The 22,160-nt window shown below is 41.0% G+C and overlaps 2 protein-coding genes across 2 annotated transcripts in view; one reads left to right on the top strand and one right to left on the bottom strand.

The window, feature by feature from the left end:
* Positions 1-262: 262 nt before the first annotated feature.
* On the top strand, positions 263-15,651 carry OSGEPL1 (O-sialoglycoprotein endopeptidase like 1). The gene is made up of 9 exons (XM_044427096.1): positions 263-376; positions 2,902-2,978; positions 4,311-4,552; positions 7,834-8,221; positions 9,805-10,009; positions 10,098-10,246; positions 11,778-11,908; positions 12,454-12,525; positions 13,226-15,651. Exons 2-9 carry the CDS (start codon positions 2,964-2,966, stop codon positions 13,302-13,304), a joined length of 1,281 nt encoding a protein of 426 aa, XP_044283031.1. The 5' UTR covers positions 263-376; positions 2,902-2,963; the 3' UTR covers positions 13,305-15,651.
* The window catches only part of ANKAR (ankyrin and armadillo repeat containing), a 41,117-nt gene continuing 34,385 nt past the window's right edge, over positions 15,429-22,160 (bottom strand). The window contains exons 21-23 of the mRNA XM_044427071.1: positions 20,364-20,560; positions 16,362-16,408; positions 15,429-15,697 (exon numbers count right to left, since the gene is read on the bottom strand). Of these exons, the coding sequence (XP_044283006.1) occupies positions 15,429-15,697; positions 16,362-16,408; positions 20,364-20,560 (513 nt within the window). The remainder of the gene's footprint in view (positions 15,698-16,361; positions 16,409-20,363; positions 20,561-22,160) is intronic.

The raw sequence follows: 22,160 nt of genomic DNA on the forward strand, positions 1-22,160 counted from the left end.
ACTATGTTTTTATTAAGCCAACAAGAAACGCGGGCAAACTTAAGGTCTCCCGATCTCAAAAAGCAAAGGCGGTAATCAGATGAGCAGGTCGAGCTCGCAAAGCGACAAGATGCGCTCCGCTACCGTCTCTTGTGCTCCCGCCACGGGCTCGCCGCTTTCTTCCCGTTTACCCCCCCCCACAAATGAGATTGGCTCGTCCTAGGCCACGTGACGCTTGGCAAGGACGGGCGTGATCCCAAGCGCCATCTTGCCCGATTAACTTTTGTGGCGAGAAGGGGAGAGGCGTGGCCATTTCGTGGACGCGGCCCCCTGGGCGGGCCCAGTGAGAGCCGGAGGGGGCCCTTGAGAAGACGCGGAACTGTGGACTGGGACTGAGGTAAAGCCACGCGTGCGGCATTTGCTCGATATGGAGAGCTGGCCTGCGCAGTTGATAATCCGCCAAACCAGGAGTAGGGAGCGTGTGGCCCTTCAGCGGTTCTGACCGACTACTCCCAGCATCCCTCACTGTCAGCTCTGTTTGCAGGGGCTGATGGGAGTTGTAGGCCAAAAATGCCAGGGCAACCCAAGCGGCCGAGCACTGTGCTAAAATGAAGCGCAGCCAAGAAGCCATGTGGATGGTCGAACACGAGCTGCATAGCAATCTCGCACAACCCCGGCTTTCTTAGTCGGTTGAAAATAGATGTGCAGAGGGGCGGCCTTACGAGTCTGTTGCAGCCAAAGCATCGTAGAAGCTTGTTCACAGCTCTTGGAGCGGCGATAAGCACATCGGTGTCTTTATGCCAAAATAAGTGCGTTAGTTTTTGTCAGGTGCCTCAAGACTCTGGGTTGTAGGAACGCAAGCCAAACTTCATTCAGCCGTTGATGATGGTTCGCGGGGCGACTAGCATGCTACACCTTGCTTTGTGGGTTGCAGTTGGTTGGTTAAAATATTTTTTGAGTCGTCCCTCATCCTTACAGATTTTAGAGCAGTGTACAAGAGCGTGACCAAAATTAGTCATCGCGAATAGAAGGTACTTTCAAACAGTAAAAGCACATCGTTGAAAAGTTGACCAATCAGCTGTTGGAATAGAGGGTCATAAATAGGACAGCATTTTTAATGCCAAATGCTGAAATGGTTGCTCAGGTTGTGCAGCTCCAGCCAATTAACAAGCAGTATTGAAACCTCCCCTGTCCCCAACAGGAAAGTGCTTTTCTATGGAAAACGTTAATGCAATGTAATTGTGTTTACTTTGAAGTAAATCATAATCGGGATGAATGGTGGGTTTCCCAAGAAAGTTTCCACAGGATTACAGCCATTTCCTATCAGATACAGGGCAATTTCAGCTGTGGTAAATTCTGTCTTTGGAATTTCCTCCATAAGGAAGCTTGCTCAGAACTGCTGCCATTTGTAATTCTCCCATGTTTTCCCACCACTGCTTGAGTCTTTCCCTCTTGCAGAAAGGGTCTTTCAGGTGGAGAGCTCCTAGTACCACCTGTACTGCAGCTATTTTGTATGTAAAAGATAAGATGAAAGAAGCAGTGGGGAAACATTAGAGGACTACAAATTGAGGACGGCTCCTGGAACTGCCATAACATTTCATGAAAGCAACCTTGCATAACATAAACCTACAATGTAATGCTACAAATCTGATTTTTGGGAGACAGGTTCACAATGCATTGCTGATGCCTCATTGAAAACTTTAAAGCCTAGGAAAGAGGAATAAAGGATGACCACACTTGCTCATGTTTCATTCAGCTTTTTTTTTTCTTTTATGTAATCAATCTATCAATAGAGTTTTGTTCCATTATATAAATCTTTTATTGCTTAGAAGAATTGGTTTCTAAATCTTTGAAGGCATCAGTTAAGCTAGAATTTTCTTAATCCTTGTTACGAACCACCTGGTTAGGATTTTATTTATTTATTTATTTTTCGATTTATATCCTGCCTTTTTCCTACAAAGGGCTCAAGACAGCTTACATCTCTTCCTCCATCTTATCCCCACAACAACCCTGTGAGGTAGTTTGGGCTGAGAGTCTGGGACTGGCCCAAAGTCACGCAGTTGGCTCCATGGCTGAGCGGGGACTAGAACCCAGGTCGCCTGAGTCCCAGTCCCATGCTCTTATTCAGAAAACATCTTCTGCAAACACTTTACTTGATTCATTGTTTATATCCCTTAATATACCCATTCGTTCATAAAATGGAGATGGTTACAAACTCCAAGATTCATTCACTTGATCACTTCCTATGACTTTAGCCACTTTTGAGGCAATCTGTGTCGACTTCCGACTCCAAATGGTATACAAAGGGGCAGTGTTTTGAACACTGATGACATGCATGGAATTCCAGATAGTTCAGCTTTTGGCACACTACTGAGATGGTGCTTTCTTGTTTGCAGCATGTTGGAAGCCAAACTGTGCATCATCAGAATTCACACGTCTCCTTAAGGTGGCATCTGTGATGGTCAGTCAGCACCAATGACCTGCAAACTGGCCCTTATGCCTAGTCCTGTTCCTGGCAAAAAAAAGAAAAAGCAGCAGAAACCTAATTTTCTGTTAGTCATGGTATCTCACTATACAGTAGTGTCTGGGATTGAAGATCTTGTGCTCCTCATATGAGAAGAACAGGATTCCACTCAACATTATATGAGTGGAGTTCTTGACCAGGGGGACTTGCCCTTCTTTTTCTTCCCCTGCAGCTTCCCGTACCCCAAACCTGCTCTGTAGGGTTCCCCAACCCTCTGAAGCAGACTTGGGGGCGTGCAGCAGGGAAGGGAATTCATTTTAACAGTGATGTCTATTCTGAGTCACTGTTGGATGCAATTTATGAGATTGAAGTATTAAATGCTCCTTTATGAGAATGCACCAAAGGAAACACATTCTTTATTTCAGATGTTTCCAACTTTGTTTATCCCTCTGTCTTAGGAGGCTGTGAAATGTGAAGTCTGAATTGGGAAAGTATAACAGAAAGAGGCTATTTTGACACCATGTTTTTGACACAGGTAAAAAATAATTATTTCCCATTGCGGAATCATTAGCTTTTGCCTCCGTATGATTAACCACTCCAGTTTATTTAAAAAATGACTTAGTTTAATGAATGAGAAAAGAGTAATTTCATATCAGCTTTTGAACTTTAGGATGATTGCCCTTCTAAGCAAAGTTTGTTTTTTTCCCAAACAGTATGGTAGAATTTATTCCAACTGCATTAGTCTCAGGCCTTTGCACATCAGGAACTGGTCAGGATTTTAAAAACCAACAGCTGTGGAAACCATTAGCCACATTCCTTGTAGTACTCACAACAACAATTCTTGTGGTATCAGGAAGGATTGTATTTGTTCTAATACCAAATAATTACTATTAGATATTGCCCTGAGTTCAAAGAAACTGATTTTCTTGTAACTTGCAGGAAAGACTTCTTGTTCCTCTCAACAAATGCACAGTATTTTAAGGCCTAAAATATAGTTTGATTTAAACCAGGTTTGGATAGAAATTGAACTCTCATTTGGAACCCTGGCTTTGATTCCAAGAAGAAAAGTAAAGATCTTATCAGTAGTTATGTGTCAAAATCTGACTTGAGAGGTGGCAAATTAATAGACAAAAAATTGTATAGGCTCATGCATAAGGAACAGAGGGTTTAAAACAACGATGGTAATCAGATAAATTTCATAACATGTGCAACTAATGAGTGAAATCCAGTGATTTCTGTCCATTAGCAGAATGTCTTCCAGGTTTTTGAAGTCTTCTCATGCTTTGCTGCATATAACCCAATATATGCATTAGAATTTGGAGGTCTTATATTATTGTATTGAAACATTAGATCCAGTGTGATCTCTTGAGAGCAGAACATAGGAGGTTGATGCTGGCAATTCTGATTTTAGAGCTAGTCATAAACTCAGCCAGGGATCTAGTTTTTTAGCCACTGTTTCTTAGACTTAGTTCCACATTAACAGAGAAGGGTGGTAGTACTAATTCCAGGGGTGTTTCACGCATATGTCCTGGCCTATAGTTAAAACATTGATTGTTAGTGCACATGAAACACATCTCTGCATGAGGCTGATAGAAGAAAACCAGTGCCTGGATTTGGAGGGTGGGCTGGGGAGCTGTATGCATGTGTATATGTTTACACATGTGCATGCTGTTTGCCTTATCCTGATCTTCAGACCTCCAGGATCAAGAGATAGCTGTGTATTTCTTTGAAGCCATGTTGTGGAGCACTACCATACCACTTCATACTTGCCTTTATCCCCTGCCAACAGGAGGTTAGTAATGGCAGATTTCACCAGCGCATGATAGGGTCTACTAGGTATTACATTCTAAATTTCATTTTTGTACAGTTTTTTTCTAGGCACACCTGTTTACAGAAATCTTTAATAGCAAGCAGCCTCGGAGAAATAATTTCAAAATGGTGCTGGAGTGATTATTTAAGAAGAACGTCTGCTTGCTATGGCAAGTGTTTCTCTACTAAAGTAGTTCTGGGAATAGAAACTAGCTGTGATGATACAGGAGCTGCAGTGGTAGATGAAACTGGCAACATTTTAGGAGAAGCTTTGCATTCTCAAACTGAAGCTCATTTGAAGTAAGTAAGTCTTTACTATTGGTGAATGTACCTTTGTGCTTTTTTTTTTTTTTTTGGTCATGCTTGACCATCATCCTTTGAGAGTGACGGACAAGCCAAAAGCCAGAAACCTCTCCATAATGGACCATGTATCCAATGAACTGTAGTCCACAAAAGTTGAAATTGGTTAGTTTGCCAGGTACTTCAAGGTGCTGTTATTTTTATTGTAATAGACTAACTTAGCTTGCCTGTAGAGATAATTTATAAGGAAATACCACAAATCATTTAAGCATAGAGATATAAAGCTTTCAGAATGTTAGAAGCCATGAGAAGAAACCCTTTTCTGGGGGGAAAAATGACATTTTGAGAAAAATGGAAAAATATGCAATGTTTTTTCAGTTTGTTGTTTTTGGCACTCTTTAGACATCAAAAGTAACATTGGTGCTCTAAGATAGCTTCCTCAACCTGGTGTCCTTACTTTGGACCTCAACTCCTGTCAGGCTCAGGCAGCATGACTAATGTTCAGGAATGTTGGGCATTGTAGTGCAGAAGGGCACCAGGTTAGGCAAGGCTGGGTTAGGAACATGAACAGCCTTCATGTTCCTAAAGTATGTATAACTAGGTTTGCTATACTGAAAAACTTGTAAACATTTGATTGATTGATTTATATCCTGCCTTTTTCCTGCAAAGGGCTCAAGGCAGCTTACATCATTCTCCTCCTCCATCTTATCCCCAGAACAGCCCTGTGAGGTAGGTTGGGCTGAGAGTCTGTGACTGGCCCAAAGTCACCCAGTTGGCTCCATGGCTGAGTGGGGACTAGAACCCAGATCGTCCAAGTCCCAGTCCCATGCTCTTAACCACTACACCACACTGGCTCTCTGTAAATTCAGTAACTCAGTAAATTTGTTGTCATTGTCTGTATAAACTGTAAGTTTAGTATACCAAACAGGATAATCTTTAGCAAACCAAATTATGCATAAAATAATTTATGGTCCTGTTTAATGTGTAACTAGAGGGAATATCAGTAAGGAGTGCTCGAAGGATCCTTGGGACCAGAAGAAGTGGGAAGAACTGGAGGGAAAGGAAGAGTAGTGTACAATATCTGTTCCTGTTTTTAAGAAAATGTAGGGAAATTCCTAAACCTGTTGCTGTTTCTTGCATGAAATTTACGGTCATCTGGTCTGAAGGAAAAACTATTGTGATTTTATTTAACTGGAAAGACTTAGCTTAGAAATGGTAAGCCTATTTAATTAAAGGATGTTTATGCAATCTCATATACTATTATTTGAAGAGTGACATTTTATTCACCTTTGTAAATGCTTTCATTAATGAATATCTAATTTCCTTGGTAGTTTTGAAATGAGCTCTCTCAGTCCCTTGCTTATGTCATAGGAACCAGGCCACTGAGTTTCTTTTAAGCAGAGAGTGTTTCTGCAGTGGTAGCTGTTAAATGGTGTTACGAGGCAAGATTCACTAGTGATGATGTCTAAAAATTTATTTAAAAATTGTGTCAGTGAGCTCTACAGAGTTCTAGGACTTAAAGCTGATTTTAAAAAGGGGGTAATAGAACTATATTAATTTTACTGCTGTAGCATCTAGCCAGAACACAGGATGCTATAGAACAAAACCTAAATTGTCAAGAATGCACATTTACTTCCATATCATGACATGATGTCTCTGTTCACATGTTGGGAAACGAAGCATGACTTATAGCATCCATAAATTTCCAACAGTAAATTATACATTATATCCATAGCTTTAATAAGGAATAGAAGAAACTATGCTGAGAATCTTGGAGAAAGGATTTAAAAAAAATTCTACGGCTTCATTATTTCCAGATGTTTAACATCTCTAGTCTTTCTGTAAAAATATTACATCAGTTTTAGAAATCATTTTGAGTGGAGTAGTGGCTGGATAATGATATATGAACACTTTGTCTTAATTTCTAAAAGAAAGTATTTCAATCAAAAACTGTTTGGTTTTTTTTTCCAGTTTTTCAGGGGAAAAAATCTGGGTTTTGTTCCACCCAATTTTTTTGTTTTTCCCTCTGGACTGTACATCTTAAGCAGTAAAGCCCTGAAAGAAAGTGTTACACTGTGTCTTCAAGAGGTTTATGTTCAGACTTTTAAAAGGTCTTCAGTGGAGAAGGATTTCATATAAGAAAGCAAATAAAAATGCTTCAGTTTCAGTGCACTTAGATTCAGCCATTATTAAACTAAGCATGCACTAAACGTGTGCAACCTTATCCAAGAGGGGAACCAAAAGGATAGAGCTGGGTGCCCACCACATCCTTAGTTAAGATGTCTGCCCAGAAACCTCTGATAACGTTTTGCACAGGAAGGTGATGAAGCTTCCCCATGGGTAAGAGCCTAAAGTGGGGGTTGGCATCTTCGCTCAGGTCAAGCGGCGCATTGGGATATTGTCCACCTGCCCTATACTCACGTTTACATAGACTCCCCCATCCCCTATTTTTATTGCAGAATAGTGGAGTCAGGAAGTTTTCAATCCTGAAGAGATGGCCAGCAGACAGACTACTCTCTGAGATACGCCTCTCAGGAAACACCCAAGTTTGGCTTTGTAAATGCCTGTGACAATATTAATAGCCATGCTCAGTGGTTTTAAAACCTGCCAACAGACTGTAGGAATTCAGCAGAGCACAGTAATTCTATTTGATCTCTAAATGAATATCATTGATACATAGTCTTGTTCCTACAACTGTTTTGGGAACGACACTGGTGAGGACCCATTGATTGAATAGTATTCAGATGACTTTACAGAGCAACCAAATGTATGATTTGAGACTTTGAGTAGAATCAACAGATTTACCATAAACATGATTATTTTTAACAAAAACATGATTTTTTTACTAAAACAAGTTTTTGATTGATTTAATTTATTTTTAATTTTGTTATGGATTTCTTATCTTAATTTAATTTTGGTTAATTTGTTGGTTTTGTTTGCTGGTGTGTGTGAGTATATTTTATTTATTATTATTTGTTATTTATTTAGGAGGCTTCTATGCCGCCCCATTCACCGAAGCCTCGGGGCGGCTCACAATAATAAATAAACACAATATAAAAACAATATAATTTGAGTCGACCTGGCCAAAAATAAAATAAAATAAAATAAATATTTGAGGTGCTATCCTATTTTATTGTTTTATCTGATTAATAGCTGTTTTATTGTAGTTTATGTGTTTTTTATGCTGTAGTACAGTAAGCCACTGACAGAACCTTTGGATTAGGGGGCAGCATAGAAATGGAAATAAATAAATAATGACACATGTGTTTATTTCTAACTAGAACAGGTGGTATTATTCCTCCGATAGCACAGCAGCTTCACCAAGAAAATATTGTGAGGATAGTACAACAAGCACTCTCTGTCAGTGGCATTAGTGTGCATGAACTCTCAGCTGTTGCAACAACTGTAAAGCCAGGGCTTGCTTTAAGCCTTGGAGTTGGATTGAACTATAGTATAGGCCTGGTGGAGAAATACAAGAAGCCTTTCATTCCTATCCATCATATGGAGGCACATGCGCTTACTGTGCGGCTGACCAACCACGTGGAGTTTCCATTCCTAGTACTTTTGCTCTCCGGGGGACACTGTATACTGGCTGTGGCACAAGGAGTTTCAGATTTTCTTGTCCTTGGACAAACATTGGACATTGCACCAGGGGACATGCTGGATAAGGTAATTCTTTAGATTTGGATTAATTTTTTAGGAATACTAGTCTGTAAAGTGTATGGCATACATTTCATAAGGACAAGGGTAGAGGTGTGTTAACAGATTAGGCTTGCCCTGTGCAAGTTATAGTCTAAAACATCTGAAGATATCCTTTCGTCCCACCTGGAGTATACGTCTTCAGATGCACAATCTATCTATGGACACTCAGAGACTCCCTTTTTCTCTGGCTGCAGCAGAAGCCATAAAACACGCTTTAGTGACTGCATCATTATATTCTTGGTATTGACCATATTTGCCTTGATCATCAACTGTATGGTGGTGAGTGAGGTCTGATGGTTTTGCCCACTACCGTTGTTGTCTGCCATTGTCCATAAATAGCTGGCTGTCAAGGAAGGTACGTAGTCCTCCATAAGCCATCTGTCAAGGTAGAGGGTGGTACCTCCTTTTCTTTCCAATGTCCTACCATAAAGCTGTTATAACCAATTCTGTTTAATAGGAAAAGGTATCCTGTAACATTTCTGGTTTTTATTGCTGTTTGTTTATTACAGTTGCATAGGCCTGCTGCCTTAGATCGATAGCTGGGTGATGCTGGTTGCAAAAGGATATGGGTCATGCCATCTATGATTGAGTCGGATGCAAACTCAGTTCAGCAGACCATTTCCACTAATCTTTTTTTTCTTCTTTTTCAAATTTCTAGGCCGCCCCATTCGCTGAAGCCTCGGGGCGGCTTACAAATAAATAAATAAATTAAAATACATAAATAGCAATATAAAATACACGTAACTGTATAAAATAATAATCTCACCAGTGCTGACACTTCTTTCCACAGCCATTTAAATCTTTTTCTCAGGCTTCCTGCTCTTTGTCACCTGCAGGCTCACCCTCAGCCTTACAGGTGCTGCCACCTCATGGTGCCTTGTCACATGGCTGTGAGTGCTAAAACAATGTTGGCAGGAACTGTGGCATGTGATTTCCCCACCCAATCAGCACCCCACTGCAAGGGAATACAAGACAGGGGGAAGGACTCAAAGAACTGGCCCCAACATCTTGTTTGCAGTGCTGACACATACGTGTCACAGCTAGATAGGTTAGCACCATAAGGATGTGGATGCCATGCATCTGGGTGAGCAAGTCAAGCTTCAGTGCAGTTGACATTCTGCAATACAAGCTCTAGGTCAGGTGTATCCTTCGTATCATGTTACAAGCACAGCACTGTGCAAAATCAAGATTTATTGCTTTACTGCCAAAGGCTCCTGCAAGTACAATACAAACCAATGAAAATATATTAAAATGATACAGGAAATAAAAAACAGATTTTGAAATTATGTCATTGCCATTGGTTATCATCAGTATTGGTCAGAACAATTCTATTTCATTAACTAAAGTCATCCCTGTGACAGCAGCTATCTTCTCTGCTAAATCCCTTTGTGTGTGTGTGAATAATATATACAATTTAAATGGACAGATTAGTTTTTAATAGTTTGACATACTTTCTTTATATTGCCACTTTAATTATAAGGTAATTTCTTAGTGGCATTGGGTGAGTTTTTAAATGATAATTTCTTAGTTTCTGTCTTGCCTTTCCTAAGGTAGCCAGAAGACTTTGTTTGCGAAAGCACCCAGATTGCTCTGGCTTGAGTGGTGGAAGAGCAATAGAATATTTGGCACAGCATGGAAATATGCTGAATGTTGAATTCACAATTCCCATGGAGCGACAGCGTGATTGCAACTTCTCCTTTGCTGGACTTCAGTCCCAAGTCAACAGAGTGATTGTACAGAAAGAAAAGGTGGAAGGTATTCTCCAGAATAGCCCTGATGTGAAATGTTTGTGTGACCTGCTACACATGCTTTTGGACAATTCATTTGGGAATTCTTTCTGCAGGCATTCAGGAAGGCCAGCTCCTGTCCTGTGTCTCAGAACTTGCTGCCACAGTCCAGTACGCAGTCACTGCTCACATTGCTAAGCGAACACACCGAGCCATTCTCTTTTGCAGAAGGAAGAATCTCTTGCCCCAAAAGAATGCAACATTGGTAAGTGTGTTTTCTCCTACTCTCTTTCTCCTTGTTGCATATCTGACTGAATCTGAATTCTGGTTCTGTTCTAATTCCAACCAGAAGCCCTTTTTTTTAAATTACTTGCACTTTTAGCTTCAGGAAGTATTAACCTCAACAACAGACTTCCCAGACTCCACTCTGCATTGCAGCAGCACAGAGTCCAAGTTACTGGCAGGCATGCCCAGGGTTCATGGGGCCCTCACCACAAAATGACCCCATGTGCTATGCAAGCAGTTCCATTCTTCCGTGCTTGCCACTGCCATCAGCAGCAGGGAGCTGGGAAGGTTGGTTGCCGGGAAGAGCTGCTTCGGAAGGTTACCAGTTACCCAGCTTGGGGGCCCATGGGTGTCTGTGGAATTCCTCTTGGCTCAGTTCACGTTGCAGGACTGGACCAAGCACAAGAGGAAGTTTGCAGAGTATGGAAGGACAGATGCGGAAAGGAATCATTCCAGTTCTATTGAACATGATGGCCACATTCGCATGGAATGACTTTCTGTGCAGGCAGTCCTCTTTGCTACTCCTCACAGCTGGCCACAGACGTGTGGAATCACACTTGAGAGTTTTCTCTGCTCAGCTCTGATAGTATATAGCATCCCATCATGGAAACTGTACATTGTCCTAAAGCAGGGGTGGGCAGTGGGCCTTGTCCATTCCTGCTACAGCAAAAAGAACCCTGATTGGTTTTGCATGCAATTGTGCTAACAAACCCTAAAAAAAGTTAGGTACCCTGTGGTACCCCACCCACAGAGTATGCCCATTACAGTGTGTGGGAGTGGCCCTTGGTCCCTCCCAAGTGTAAAGGAGATGAGAGGCCAGGCCTGAAAAGCTCACCAGAGCCCAGAGACTTCACCCACCATTTCTCCTAAGCAACCAGCTGATAGTCCAGAACAAGCATGCTCTTTGCTTGTTTGCTAGGACTAGGTTTCTTTTGCCCTCAGAGAGAATGAAATGCAATCTTTTCCCTAGTGTACCTAAAGCTTGTTGATGTCTCAGCTGTGGGACAAAGAGGAAAGTAAAGACAAACGGAAAGACTAAAAGGAAAGTAAAAGTTTGTTGATGGTGGCTGGTCATTTTGAATGCTTTGAAGAAAAAACTGCTAAGCTTGGGAGAACTTAGCCCAGATCAGCAGAGGTCAACTTGTGATCCTTCAGATGTTTTGGCCTAGAGTTTCCACAATCCCTCACACTTGGTTTTGCTGGGTAGCATTGATGGGAGTTGAAGACCAAAACATCTCCATCCATGGCCTATTTACTTTCGAAGCCATCCTAGGTAGGTCTTCAAAGACAGGAACTGATCTGTTCAATTGATTGTGGATTTGTGTGGAGAGATGGGCTAAGTGGAATGCCACCCAAAAGATACAGAGAACTGCAATTCATGGTGGGGGATTTTCCTCTGTGTCTAGTTAATTTGGAATGGAGGGTGTTCACATCCTTCTCCTCGCCTCACATTATTGTAACAAGATCCAGCTCTTTAGCTATTAAAATTCCTCTTTCAACACTGGTTTCAGGTGGTTTCAGGAGGTGTTGCATGTAACCAATATATCCGCAGAGCTCTGCAGATTGTAGCTGATGCCACTGACTTCACCTTGCTATGTCCACCCCCAAGACTCTGCACTGACAATGGAGTTATGATTGCATGGTAAGCAATTTGAGAGTACTACATAGTTGCAAACAGTTTCTTTGTTGGGGGCAGCATATATCCTGCCTATAGGATACATACATACTTTGCAGTGCACATTTATCATGGGACAGATTTTGTATATACGGTTGTATATATTTGGGATGCATTCAGTTCCTACATGGAAGTGCCAAACACCTAAGGCAGCCTTCTCCATTGCTGCATCCTTTAGAATAGCCATTGTTCTGAGGATAGGGGAAGTTGGCCTAGGCAAATCATCATATTTATTTAGAATGACCCTATAGCATAATGTTTTGAAATAGAAAAAATGCCTATTGCTGTTCAGTCAGAAATACGAAGATGACCAAAGAGTACATTTCACAGGTAGATGCCTCGTGTTCATATGGTATCATCCCATTAAAGGATATTTGGCTAGCTGGAAGAGTGCCAAGCTTGGTTGAAGACTCTCTTGCCCAACAATATCAGTATTATTGTATAGCGCGGACTGTATTGTGATGAATGAAATTGCTTGCTATAGATACCATGCACAAGTGTTCCCTCTTTAGGAATGGCGTTGAACGGCTTTGTGCAGGAGTGGGTGTCTTACACAGTACAGAAGGCATAAGATACGAACCAACGTAAGTAGTATAACTGCTTTCATATCCTTTGTTTTTCTATTCTATTAATGCTGGGCAGTGGGATTTTCCTTCCTGCTTTTCTACCCTGCTGCCATCAGCATGTTTCCCAGATCTAGTTTGTCATATTGTTCTAATGTCAAAAACCCCATGCTGGTGAATGTGTAGCATATCAGGGAAGAAAGCTTCTGCCTATACTAAGATTAACTTAATGCACATTAATTTTCTGCCAATGATTATTCCACGTGCCTCTTTTTTCTTAACATTAGGGCAGTGATGTGAAATTCAGGCCAACTGAATTTCTCCTCTTTAAAAGAGATTTTACTTACTTCTGAGTCTATTCACATAGGATTGCACTGCATGAGACTTCCATTTAGTAAGAGAAATTTAAATTCAGTATGAGGAGCAAGAAGACAGTGGCCAAAGTTGTTAATATTGAACAGCAAAATAAAAATACTTCTGTTTGAAATTTTATGGACATAATATTAAAATAAAATATAGCTGTATTACTTTGAATTTGACAGTTGAATTCTTAAAGAAAGTGCAGTAATAATTCAGATGAGATATTGTATAATTTCACTGCCTGTACAGAAGCCAAACATGAATTTACAGTGCCAGCTTGTTGGTTTGTCTGTTCTTGATATCACAATATGATTATGCAGTCTTGTGTGTTAAAGCATTATTTTTACTTGTTATTTTTTAGAGCTCCTCTTGGAACTGACATCTCAGAACAAGTCAGAGAAGCTTCCATCAAAGTGCCAGCACTAAATTTGATAATCTGATGTCTTATTTTTTCAAGAACTAGGTGTGAATAATGAATGCTGTCAGAATTGCTGCCCTCTTTTCTGGCCAGGTTGGCTGCCATTTTCTTGTGGAAAAGCAGGGTACATGTCAAATGAAGATAAATTCTGTAACAGTGGTATTCATCCTCCAGCATGCAGTTGCTGATACATTTCATACTAAGCTAGGAAGCAAGTTGGAATATCAAAATGAAACATATACAGAGGACAGCGCAGAAGCTGAATAGGAAGAAGATATTTCTTAACATTTTATCCTCTTTTGTAAATCTGTTCTTTTAATCAGATATAAAATAAGACTAGCATTTTTCAGTGTGACTAACTGAAAACCTTATGAAGTAGGAAGTGTGGTTATTTTCAATTATTTGTGTACTTGAATACATTTGCTTAGTTAGACCTGTTAACTGTGAAGTAAAGTTAATACAATCACTTTTTGAGCTCACTCTTAATTTTACAAAGTCTGTAAACTAGTTTGTTTTTTAAGCATTCTGGAACTTTTTTAACAAGATAATTGACTGGTAAAGAATTGCACTCCCTTTGCCTGTAATGCAGTAACTGTAGTTGAACACATTCTGATTTGATATCTCAGTATAATTAGGTGCAAACTTTAATGGCATGGCTGCACCTTTCAAATTAAGAGTACCAGTTCAAACTTTACACCTGCCTTCCACATACAGCAGGATACTGCTGTATGTCTTCCTCATACAGCAGAGAAATTTTAATGTGATACCTGCCTGGAGAGATGGGCTATTGGGAATGAACATCACTGTGCTATGCTAGGAAATAATTTTATGTTAAATCTTGACCACATCTTGACCCTGGAACTCAGCTCAAGTGAGCAAAGAAAGATGCAAAAAGCACTGTAATCAGTCACCTCCCTAGAACACTTAGCCGTCCCTTTGCAACTTAGTGTGCAAATTTATTGCATAATTCTTCATTTGAAGTTAAAATATCGACTTGAACCTCATCCCTATTTTGAAGGTTGAGAGGAGGAAAGATGTAAAACATTCAAGTGTTACCTTCTGTAAGGTTTGGCATATTAAGAGGAGAGCTTGAGGCCATGAAATAATTCTCAGTTTCCAGCTTGACCCTACACCATGTGCAAAAGAAGTAAATACACTATAGTTTTATTGTTTGAAGTAAAACCTAATAAAGCTGGGTAAAATTAAGATTGCAGGTTGGGATGCAATCCAGCCATCACTAAACTGTATAAGGGAGCAATCTTCTACATGCTTAGACAGAAAAAGTTCCTACAAATCCCATCATTCCCCAAAAAGAAGTTCCAGCATGCTAGCTGAGGGATGTTGGAAGGTACAGGTCTTTTTTCAGTCTACCCATACATAAGACTGCATCCTAAGCCCAATTTGTTTTCTGTGTCTGAGGGTGTACTTACCTCTGTCCTACTGAAATCAAGGATACTTGAAGTTGCTTAACTTCAGATAGGTAATACTAAAAGCCCATTTAATCAGTGTTATGGAATACGTAGTTATCAGAATCCCGTGTTAACACGGTGGCATATTGGTTAGAGTGGAGATCTGGCAGATCCCAGTTCTAGCCTATGGACCAGTCACTTACTCTCAGCCTAATCTATCTCACAGGGTTGTTGCTGTGGAGATAAGATGGAATGGAGGAGGGCGATGTAATCTACCTTGAATTCCTTGTCAAAGGAAAAAACTGGAGGTAATAATAATCTGGTGCGCCTTCACAGTCTTGAAGCATGACTATTATTCCTAATATTCAGATGCTATTCAGAGTAGTGGCAAGCTGATTTGTTTTATTAGATTGGCTGCCTTGATTATGGTAGCTTAAAGATACCTTCTATTTGTGCAGAAGTAAGGCACATTCTTAGGTCTTAACTCCCCAGGAAATTTGCTTAGCACTGCAGCCTAAAACATTTTAAAAGACATATGCATAAGTTATTTTTAACATGCCCTTAATTTTCTATACTATGAAAGAAAACATTAACTTCATCCACTGCACATAAGTTATTTTTAAGACATGAAGGTTTACATATATTTCCAGTGCTTTTATTCTCTACCATTGCAGAAAATTCTTCCATTATTACTAACCCTGTGCTAGAGGTATTAGCAGCAGCTTTTATTTTCTTTGCTATTGCAATGTAGGAACTGTGTTCAAGCTTTTTTTCCCTGGCAAATTACTCCTGAGAGTGCTGATGTTAACAATTCTTGGTCTTGAAACTTGAATGAGGTCTGATGTTGTGGTGTGTGGAAAAGGATAGTGTCCAGAGACTGGAATGCGGGGCTTCTCCAACATTCTTAATCTGCCCATTAGATGAGTTGTTGTGGGCATTAAAAAGAGGGAATCCTTTGGACGGCACTTTGATTTGTACACTTTGACACCAGAACCCCGTGATTTGTCTACAAAAGAAAAACATTACTTTTTATTCACTGTTACCTGCAGAATACTTCGGACATTTTGTGGCATAACCAATGGTGGTTTTTAAGAGAGATCATCACAAATTATATTTTGTTGTTACACAAACTATTAGATAAAATGGAATTTGCATTAAATAATTCATTGCACAGAAATGGCCTGCCGATTGCTGGGGGCAATGATTTCTGAGCAATGGAGGATGATGCATATATGCAAAATCAGATGTAGATGTGGAACCTCTGCTGGACCAGCAGCTGTACTTTTGGGTTGGATCTGCACAGGGGTATTGCAGTCCCCAGTGGCAACCTCCCAAAGACTGCAGAGCAGCCAGCTGCAGAACCCAAGGAATTGCTGCTAGTGGCAACACTGGCCACCCTCTTTGGATTCCAGTTTGTTGTTTGATAACTTGCTTCGCCTGTTTGGTCAGTGCTTAACTGCAGGCATATGGGTGCAGTTCACTACCGTGTGTGTATATCTGTATCAAAGCCAAGGAGATCTGAGCATGCTTAACATCTGCACTGGGTGTGCAATTGAGTTCTCTCTTGATTTGTCAGAATTTGGAATAAATACTGCATACCTTATAGCTGAGAGCTAGAAAGACACAGCTGATTCTGAGATGTCTACCCATAATTTCTAGACATAAATTACCTCGTATATGTACAGGAACTGCAGGTGGCCCTCCATTTATCTCCAAACTGAAAAGAAAAAGCAAATGTTAAGAAAGTAGGCTTTAGTCTTAAGAACAGTTAAGATACTTTGTAGTTTTTTCACTGATGTTCATAGGATACCCTAGAAGAAATTTATTTGAAGATTCTGATGACTCTGAGAGACTTGCAATCTACTAATTAAGCACAGTGTATCTTCATGTTCTCCACATAGTTTCTGAATTCAGAGTTCATTTTCATTAAACAGTTTAATCATCTGCTGCTTCATACATTCCGTCTCAACAGTCCTTTTGGGTTGGCATATTTGGTCTTCTGGGAGTGTTGTGGATGTTTTTGCAAAATGGACACCATGCAGGGCTTTCCAGTTCACAAAATAGTTGTTACCATTAATAGACCAGGTTACAAAACACTCATTTTCCAAAAAACAAAGTGGCAAAACTAAAAAGAAAGTAACTTGTTCAAATGCAAGGCAAAGACAGGATCTGCACTTCTAAAAGCGAATACACTCTTTTGAACCCAGATAAAACACGGTGCTTGAGGGAAGCATTTTGCTTTGCAGAAAGCCAGCTTCCCAGTAATTTTGTTTATCATTTTTAAGTCTTAAATAAAAATCAGGAAGTGCAGGGAGCTTGATGGATATATATAGATAGATAAACACACACACACACACACACACAGTATGTTGGTCTTTAAGATTCTTCAAGTCTCAGTGTTTTTGTGATACTAGATGGCTATGCTTCCAGAACTGAATTCTTATTTTATTTGACAATGAAATCTGCACTGGGGCCTTGTTTCATTCACAATTCAGGTAGATCCTTAGCAACACTCTTGATCACAGATTTCAGACTCACTTGTACACTGCCCTCCCCCAGGGTCCAATGGATAAGAAGGAAGCCCCCATAACCTTGCTTACATTCAACAAGATGCCATACATAACAACTATCACTTTTCTGTAGAAGTTTTGTTTACTTTAAAATGTTCATCCCCACTTTTCCAGATAAAGAGAACGAAGACAACTCTCAACACTCTTTGAATAATTCTTTTGAAGCATATAAAACCAGAAAAGAACATAGACTATCAAGTAATTCTATTACCTCCCTGTTGGCCTAACTAAATACATCTTACAATACAATCCTATTCTACTCGAAAGTAAATCCCTGGAATTTAGTTTATTCTCAGATAAGTATATATGGATTGCTGAGGTGAGCTAATCTAATAAGGAACATTAGGTTACAATCCCCTCTCTGTTCATCTGGAAGTAGGCCCCATGGAATTCAATGGGATCTCTGAGTAGACCTGCCTATGGTTGCTCTGCTAGTGCCTCCTGAAACTGCTAGGTTAGATGAGTGTCTTTTAGAGTATTAGACAGGGAAGCAGGACCTGCATTTGCCCTCAATCTCTTGTAACAAAGGAATGCAGAACAGGGCTTCCTGATAAACAGATATTTCATGTGCACAGTTGCATTCTCCACCCATAATACTGAAGCAGCAACATGAGGGCAACCCTCCCATGGAGTGCTCTGCTGCAAAAATTAGGAAAGGTGTCATACCTTGTCATTTGGAGAATGGGGAATGCATATAGGCTGTTCTCACTACGGGCTGCAGTTAGCGAGGTCAGGGGGGAGGTTTTGCTTACCAACTTAACAAAATCAAGAGTTTAATTAACTTACTAAAGTGTTACTGTGTGCAGTGTGCCCATAAAACAGAAGTGATGCCAATGAGCAGTATAAGTGGACTACTGACTTTCATTGCCCACGGGAGCCTACTTTGACTTCAGAAAAGCTTGGGAGGAAGAAGCTCATGAAACACAATCAACTGAAGCAGGGAATGAGACAACAGCATTTCAGCTTCAGCCGTGAAAGTAGAAATTGCCATGCTGGCAGAACAGGACTTTTTGGAAGATTTTCGCATGGGAGGACTGAAGGAGTCCCAGCTGGTCACAGCCAGCAAATCCAGTAGCTGAATCAGAATGGTTTGGATCACAAGAGTGAAGGCACCTGCTCCACGTACATCAGTGCCTAACACAACTGCGCCAGTGAGGTGTAGTGGTTAAGAGCCTGGGACTGGGACTCAGGCGATCCGGGTTCGAGTCCCCACTTGGCCATGGAGCCAACTGGGTGACTTTGGGCCAGTCACAGATTCTCAGCCCAACCTACCTCACAGGGTTGTTGTTGTGGGGATAAGATGGAGGAGGAGAATGATGTAAGCTGCCTTGAGCCCTTTGTAGGAAAAAGGCAAGATATAAATCAGGGAAAAACAAAAAAAACTACAACTGAAGCAGAGTGTTAGGATGTAACACTTTGTGCTTATGTCTTTGAGGAAAGTGGTGTCTTTTCTGTTTAACTCATCACTGCCATTCTTTGAACTTCCTTATGCTTTTATGTCAATTAGATTCTGTTCTTGATGGATTGTACCAAGGTGCAATAGTAATGTAAACTATTTAGGAGTGACTTGGTCTTGCATGGACAATTAAGACCCATTTGCTTTCCTAAATACCAGCTCTGGTGAAGATGTAAACTGCCAGAACTGTTTCTAGATCTGGTCAACTATTTGGCCTGAATTTTTGCACACTCCTTGGGGGTGTAGTTCTGGGGGCTGTCATGGTGAGTGCCCGCATCTCAAAATTCATAGTGCATCCCTGTAACTGCATTATCAATGTGACATGACTATTACTAATCTGCTATTTAAATGTTGCTAGTTCACTTTACAATGATTTTTGTTACGTTTATATAATACCTTTGTCCACAACCTTTAACAACTTAATATATAGTTTTTGTACTGCTGTGTTTTCAGATGAAAAGTTGATTTAATAAAAATGGGATGCTATTAGAAGAAGGTGCCGTTTGCACATTCAGTGTGTTTGTTGCTGGTAGCCATGTAACTGTTTTGGCAAAATCAGCAGCGCCTGTGGCACCTTAAAGTCTAATGCATTCCACTTTTATCATAGTCTGAAGCTTTTCCGGTCCGGAATCCTTTTTATCAGTTACATTTGACTAAATGGGCATGAGGCTGGAAAAGATTAGGCAACAATATTTACTTTTACTTTTGAAGGTGTCAGAAGATTCCTGTGTGTTTTCTCAGCATGTCTTACTCACAGTTGGCCCTTCCTGGATGCAACCACTAGCTCCAAGAATATGTTAGTGTGCCAATTTGGAGTGCCCAAATGTCTCCATTATCTTGCATGATGTTAAGTAAAAAATCATGATGGGGGAGATTATGTAGATGCCTCCCTAGACTAAGCTGAGGATACTTCCTCTGTCCAGGGTTCTTTGCAGAGGTCAAGTAGATGTTGGCATTTGCAAAGCTCTTTGGGCACATAACATATAATACGTAGCTGGGGCAATTATGTGTAGGATATTATACTAGCACTCTATCCTCCAAAGTATCACAAGGAACTGAGTCTACCTTTGTAATGATATATAATACAAGTCTTGGGAATAACAAAAGATCTACATTCATGCTAAAGGCATGCAAACAATTTAAACCAGAACATTATTTTAAAATAAATCTATCCTCTCATTTCTAAGCCACTGTGTTGGGAAAGATGTTTGAACTGAGTTTCACTGTAATTTTTAGCTTGAGGAGAAAAAGAAGAAAACTTCTGTGTGGGGCGGGAATACATATCCCCAAAAACCACATACACAACAACGGTATTGTTAAATTACAACTATTTTCCACCAAAGCTAGAAATAAGCCTTGGAAGCCTTTGCACCTCATCTATGAAAATTTCAAATGCTTTAGTTTTGTGAGTTATAGTTTCCCTGCAACTCATTTCTGAAAAAAAAAAGTTCTTCAGCAGACTTTCCTCAATTTCTCATTAACGTGCATATTGAGTTGGGGGAATTTAAAAGGTCTTTCACCAATATTAGTATAGGGCCCATATTATTGAATAGAATTTTGTAAGATAGTGTTACAAAAGTGAGAGGTGTAGCAGCCTTCTAAAATCAACACCACTGTAAAAACGTTCAAAATATAATTAATACTACCTGAGAGATGGAAGTCCAACCTTCTTTTGTCTCTTGAATTCTTTCACAAAGTCAGAATTTATTTTTGCATCTTTGCTAAGATTCATTATTAGCCTCTTAAACAATTTGGGCTTATTCCTACATTGTACCAATAGATGGCGGTACGCAGTTCGGTTGAATGTTAGGTATCCCAGAGCACTCGCCATAGCTGTGCGGACCTGCAAGAGAAGTAGGCCGCGCTCGGGTAACTCACGCTTTTCATTTAATTGATTTGGCAGATGCATATACTGCCCATCGAAATTCCAACAACAAAGAACCGTAAGAATGTTTTGGGGGCAGTAGGCCCAGGAAACAGGAATATGCTTTCCTGGCGCCTCAAGCAGGGCCGGGAGGCCTATTTTGGCGCGGTGGTCGGGCCACGTGCCCGCAGTGGGGAAGGCCCTGGGCCGAGTGGCCCGGACTGTGGGGCACGCGCTCCCCCCTCGGGAGCCACAGGCGCTCAGCAGCTGCACGCCGCCCCATCGGAGGAGGAGCAGAGGGGCCCGGTGCAAGAGCAAGGAGCGTGGCGCTTCCGAGGCCCTGGCTCCTCTCTTCCCCCAGCCCTCTCTCTTCTCCGGAGGCCGTGCCCCAAACCCTCTGCACATCTGGCAGCCTGAACTCGGCCCTTTCCAGTCTCTGCTTTAAGAGATTGCAAAGTAGGCGCGTTTCTCTGGGGAAGGAATTCCATAAATGAGGTCCTGCAGCCCAAATACCCACTCTCTGCCCGTCGCTCACTGCACCTCTGGCTGCGAAGGCAGGAATATCTGAGCAGTTTTATTACAGCTGTGCCTCCTAGTAAGAAGAAAAGCTTTTAGACCCATTTGATTGAATTTGTTATTGGTATGAGATTTATTTTTAGCAAGCTGCCTACAGGAATACCTCTGTATATTGGTAGCTTGAAGAACGTTTAAGCAGAGATTAATTTAGATCGAATGTAGTTTGGAAACCAGCCACATTGTCGCACTTGCCTATATATTGTATTCGTTTTAAACCACCCAGAGAGCTCCAGTCATTGGGTGGCATGGAAATTAAATAAATCTTATATATGATCTGAAGTTCTGTTATTGCAGCAGTATCAAGCACATTGATGTAACAACATTCAACAAATATATTAAAATATGATTACCACAGATGGCATTCACTGGTGGTTCTGAAGGCAACAGGAAAAAGACTGGGGATAATTGTTTGGTGCCTTTGTTCAGAGGCTGAGGGATGGTGCAGGGTGGCTCTATAAGTGTCATTTCTGACCTCTGCCACAGATGTGGCTGAGGCAGCATGCAAAAAGCACCATATGCCTGTTTTCTCCAAAAGCTTCAACAAAATCAACCCTTCCAACCTCATCAAAAGTCTTATGAGCATCTAAACACAAAATAAACATGGGGAGATTAAGGCACAGTCCTGCTCTAATGAGTGGAAGCTCCCAATGAGTGGAAGCTCACACTCATCTTGCTCAGAAAGGAATGGCAGAGGCCTCGGTGGCCTGCTTGCTCCTCCTCCTCCCTCTTTGGAATGCTTTGGAGTGGGAGGGAAGGATACTGGAGCAGCTTCAGGATATCTTGCATCCCTCCCTCCCTCCCTCCCTCCCTCTGAATTGCCCCCTTTCCCCTCCTCTCCAAGGTCACTTTCCTGTTCTGAGGAAGCATTCCATGCAGGGGCTGGAGCTCCCATCTCCCAGCTGTCTCGGAAGTGGGCATGTGAACTCTCCCATGCTCCCTACCCATGATGTTTGTGGGCCATAGGATTCAGCTGTACAATGGATCTCCATGATCCAGCTGTAAA

The sequence above is a fragment of the Varanus komodoensis genome, unplaced genomic scaffold (genome assembly GCF_004798865.1).
Source record: "Varanus komodoensis strain SLA01 unplaced genomic scaffold, ASM479886v1 scaffold18_1, whole genome shotgun sequence".
NCBI lineage: Eukaryota > Metazoa > Chordata > Lepidosauria > Squamata > Varanidae > Varanus > Varanus komodoensis.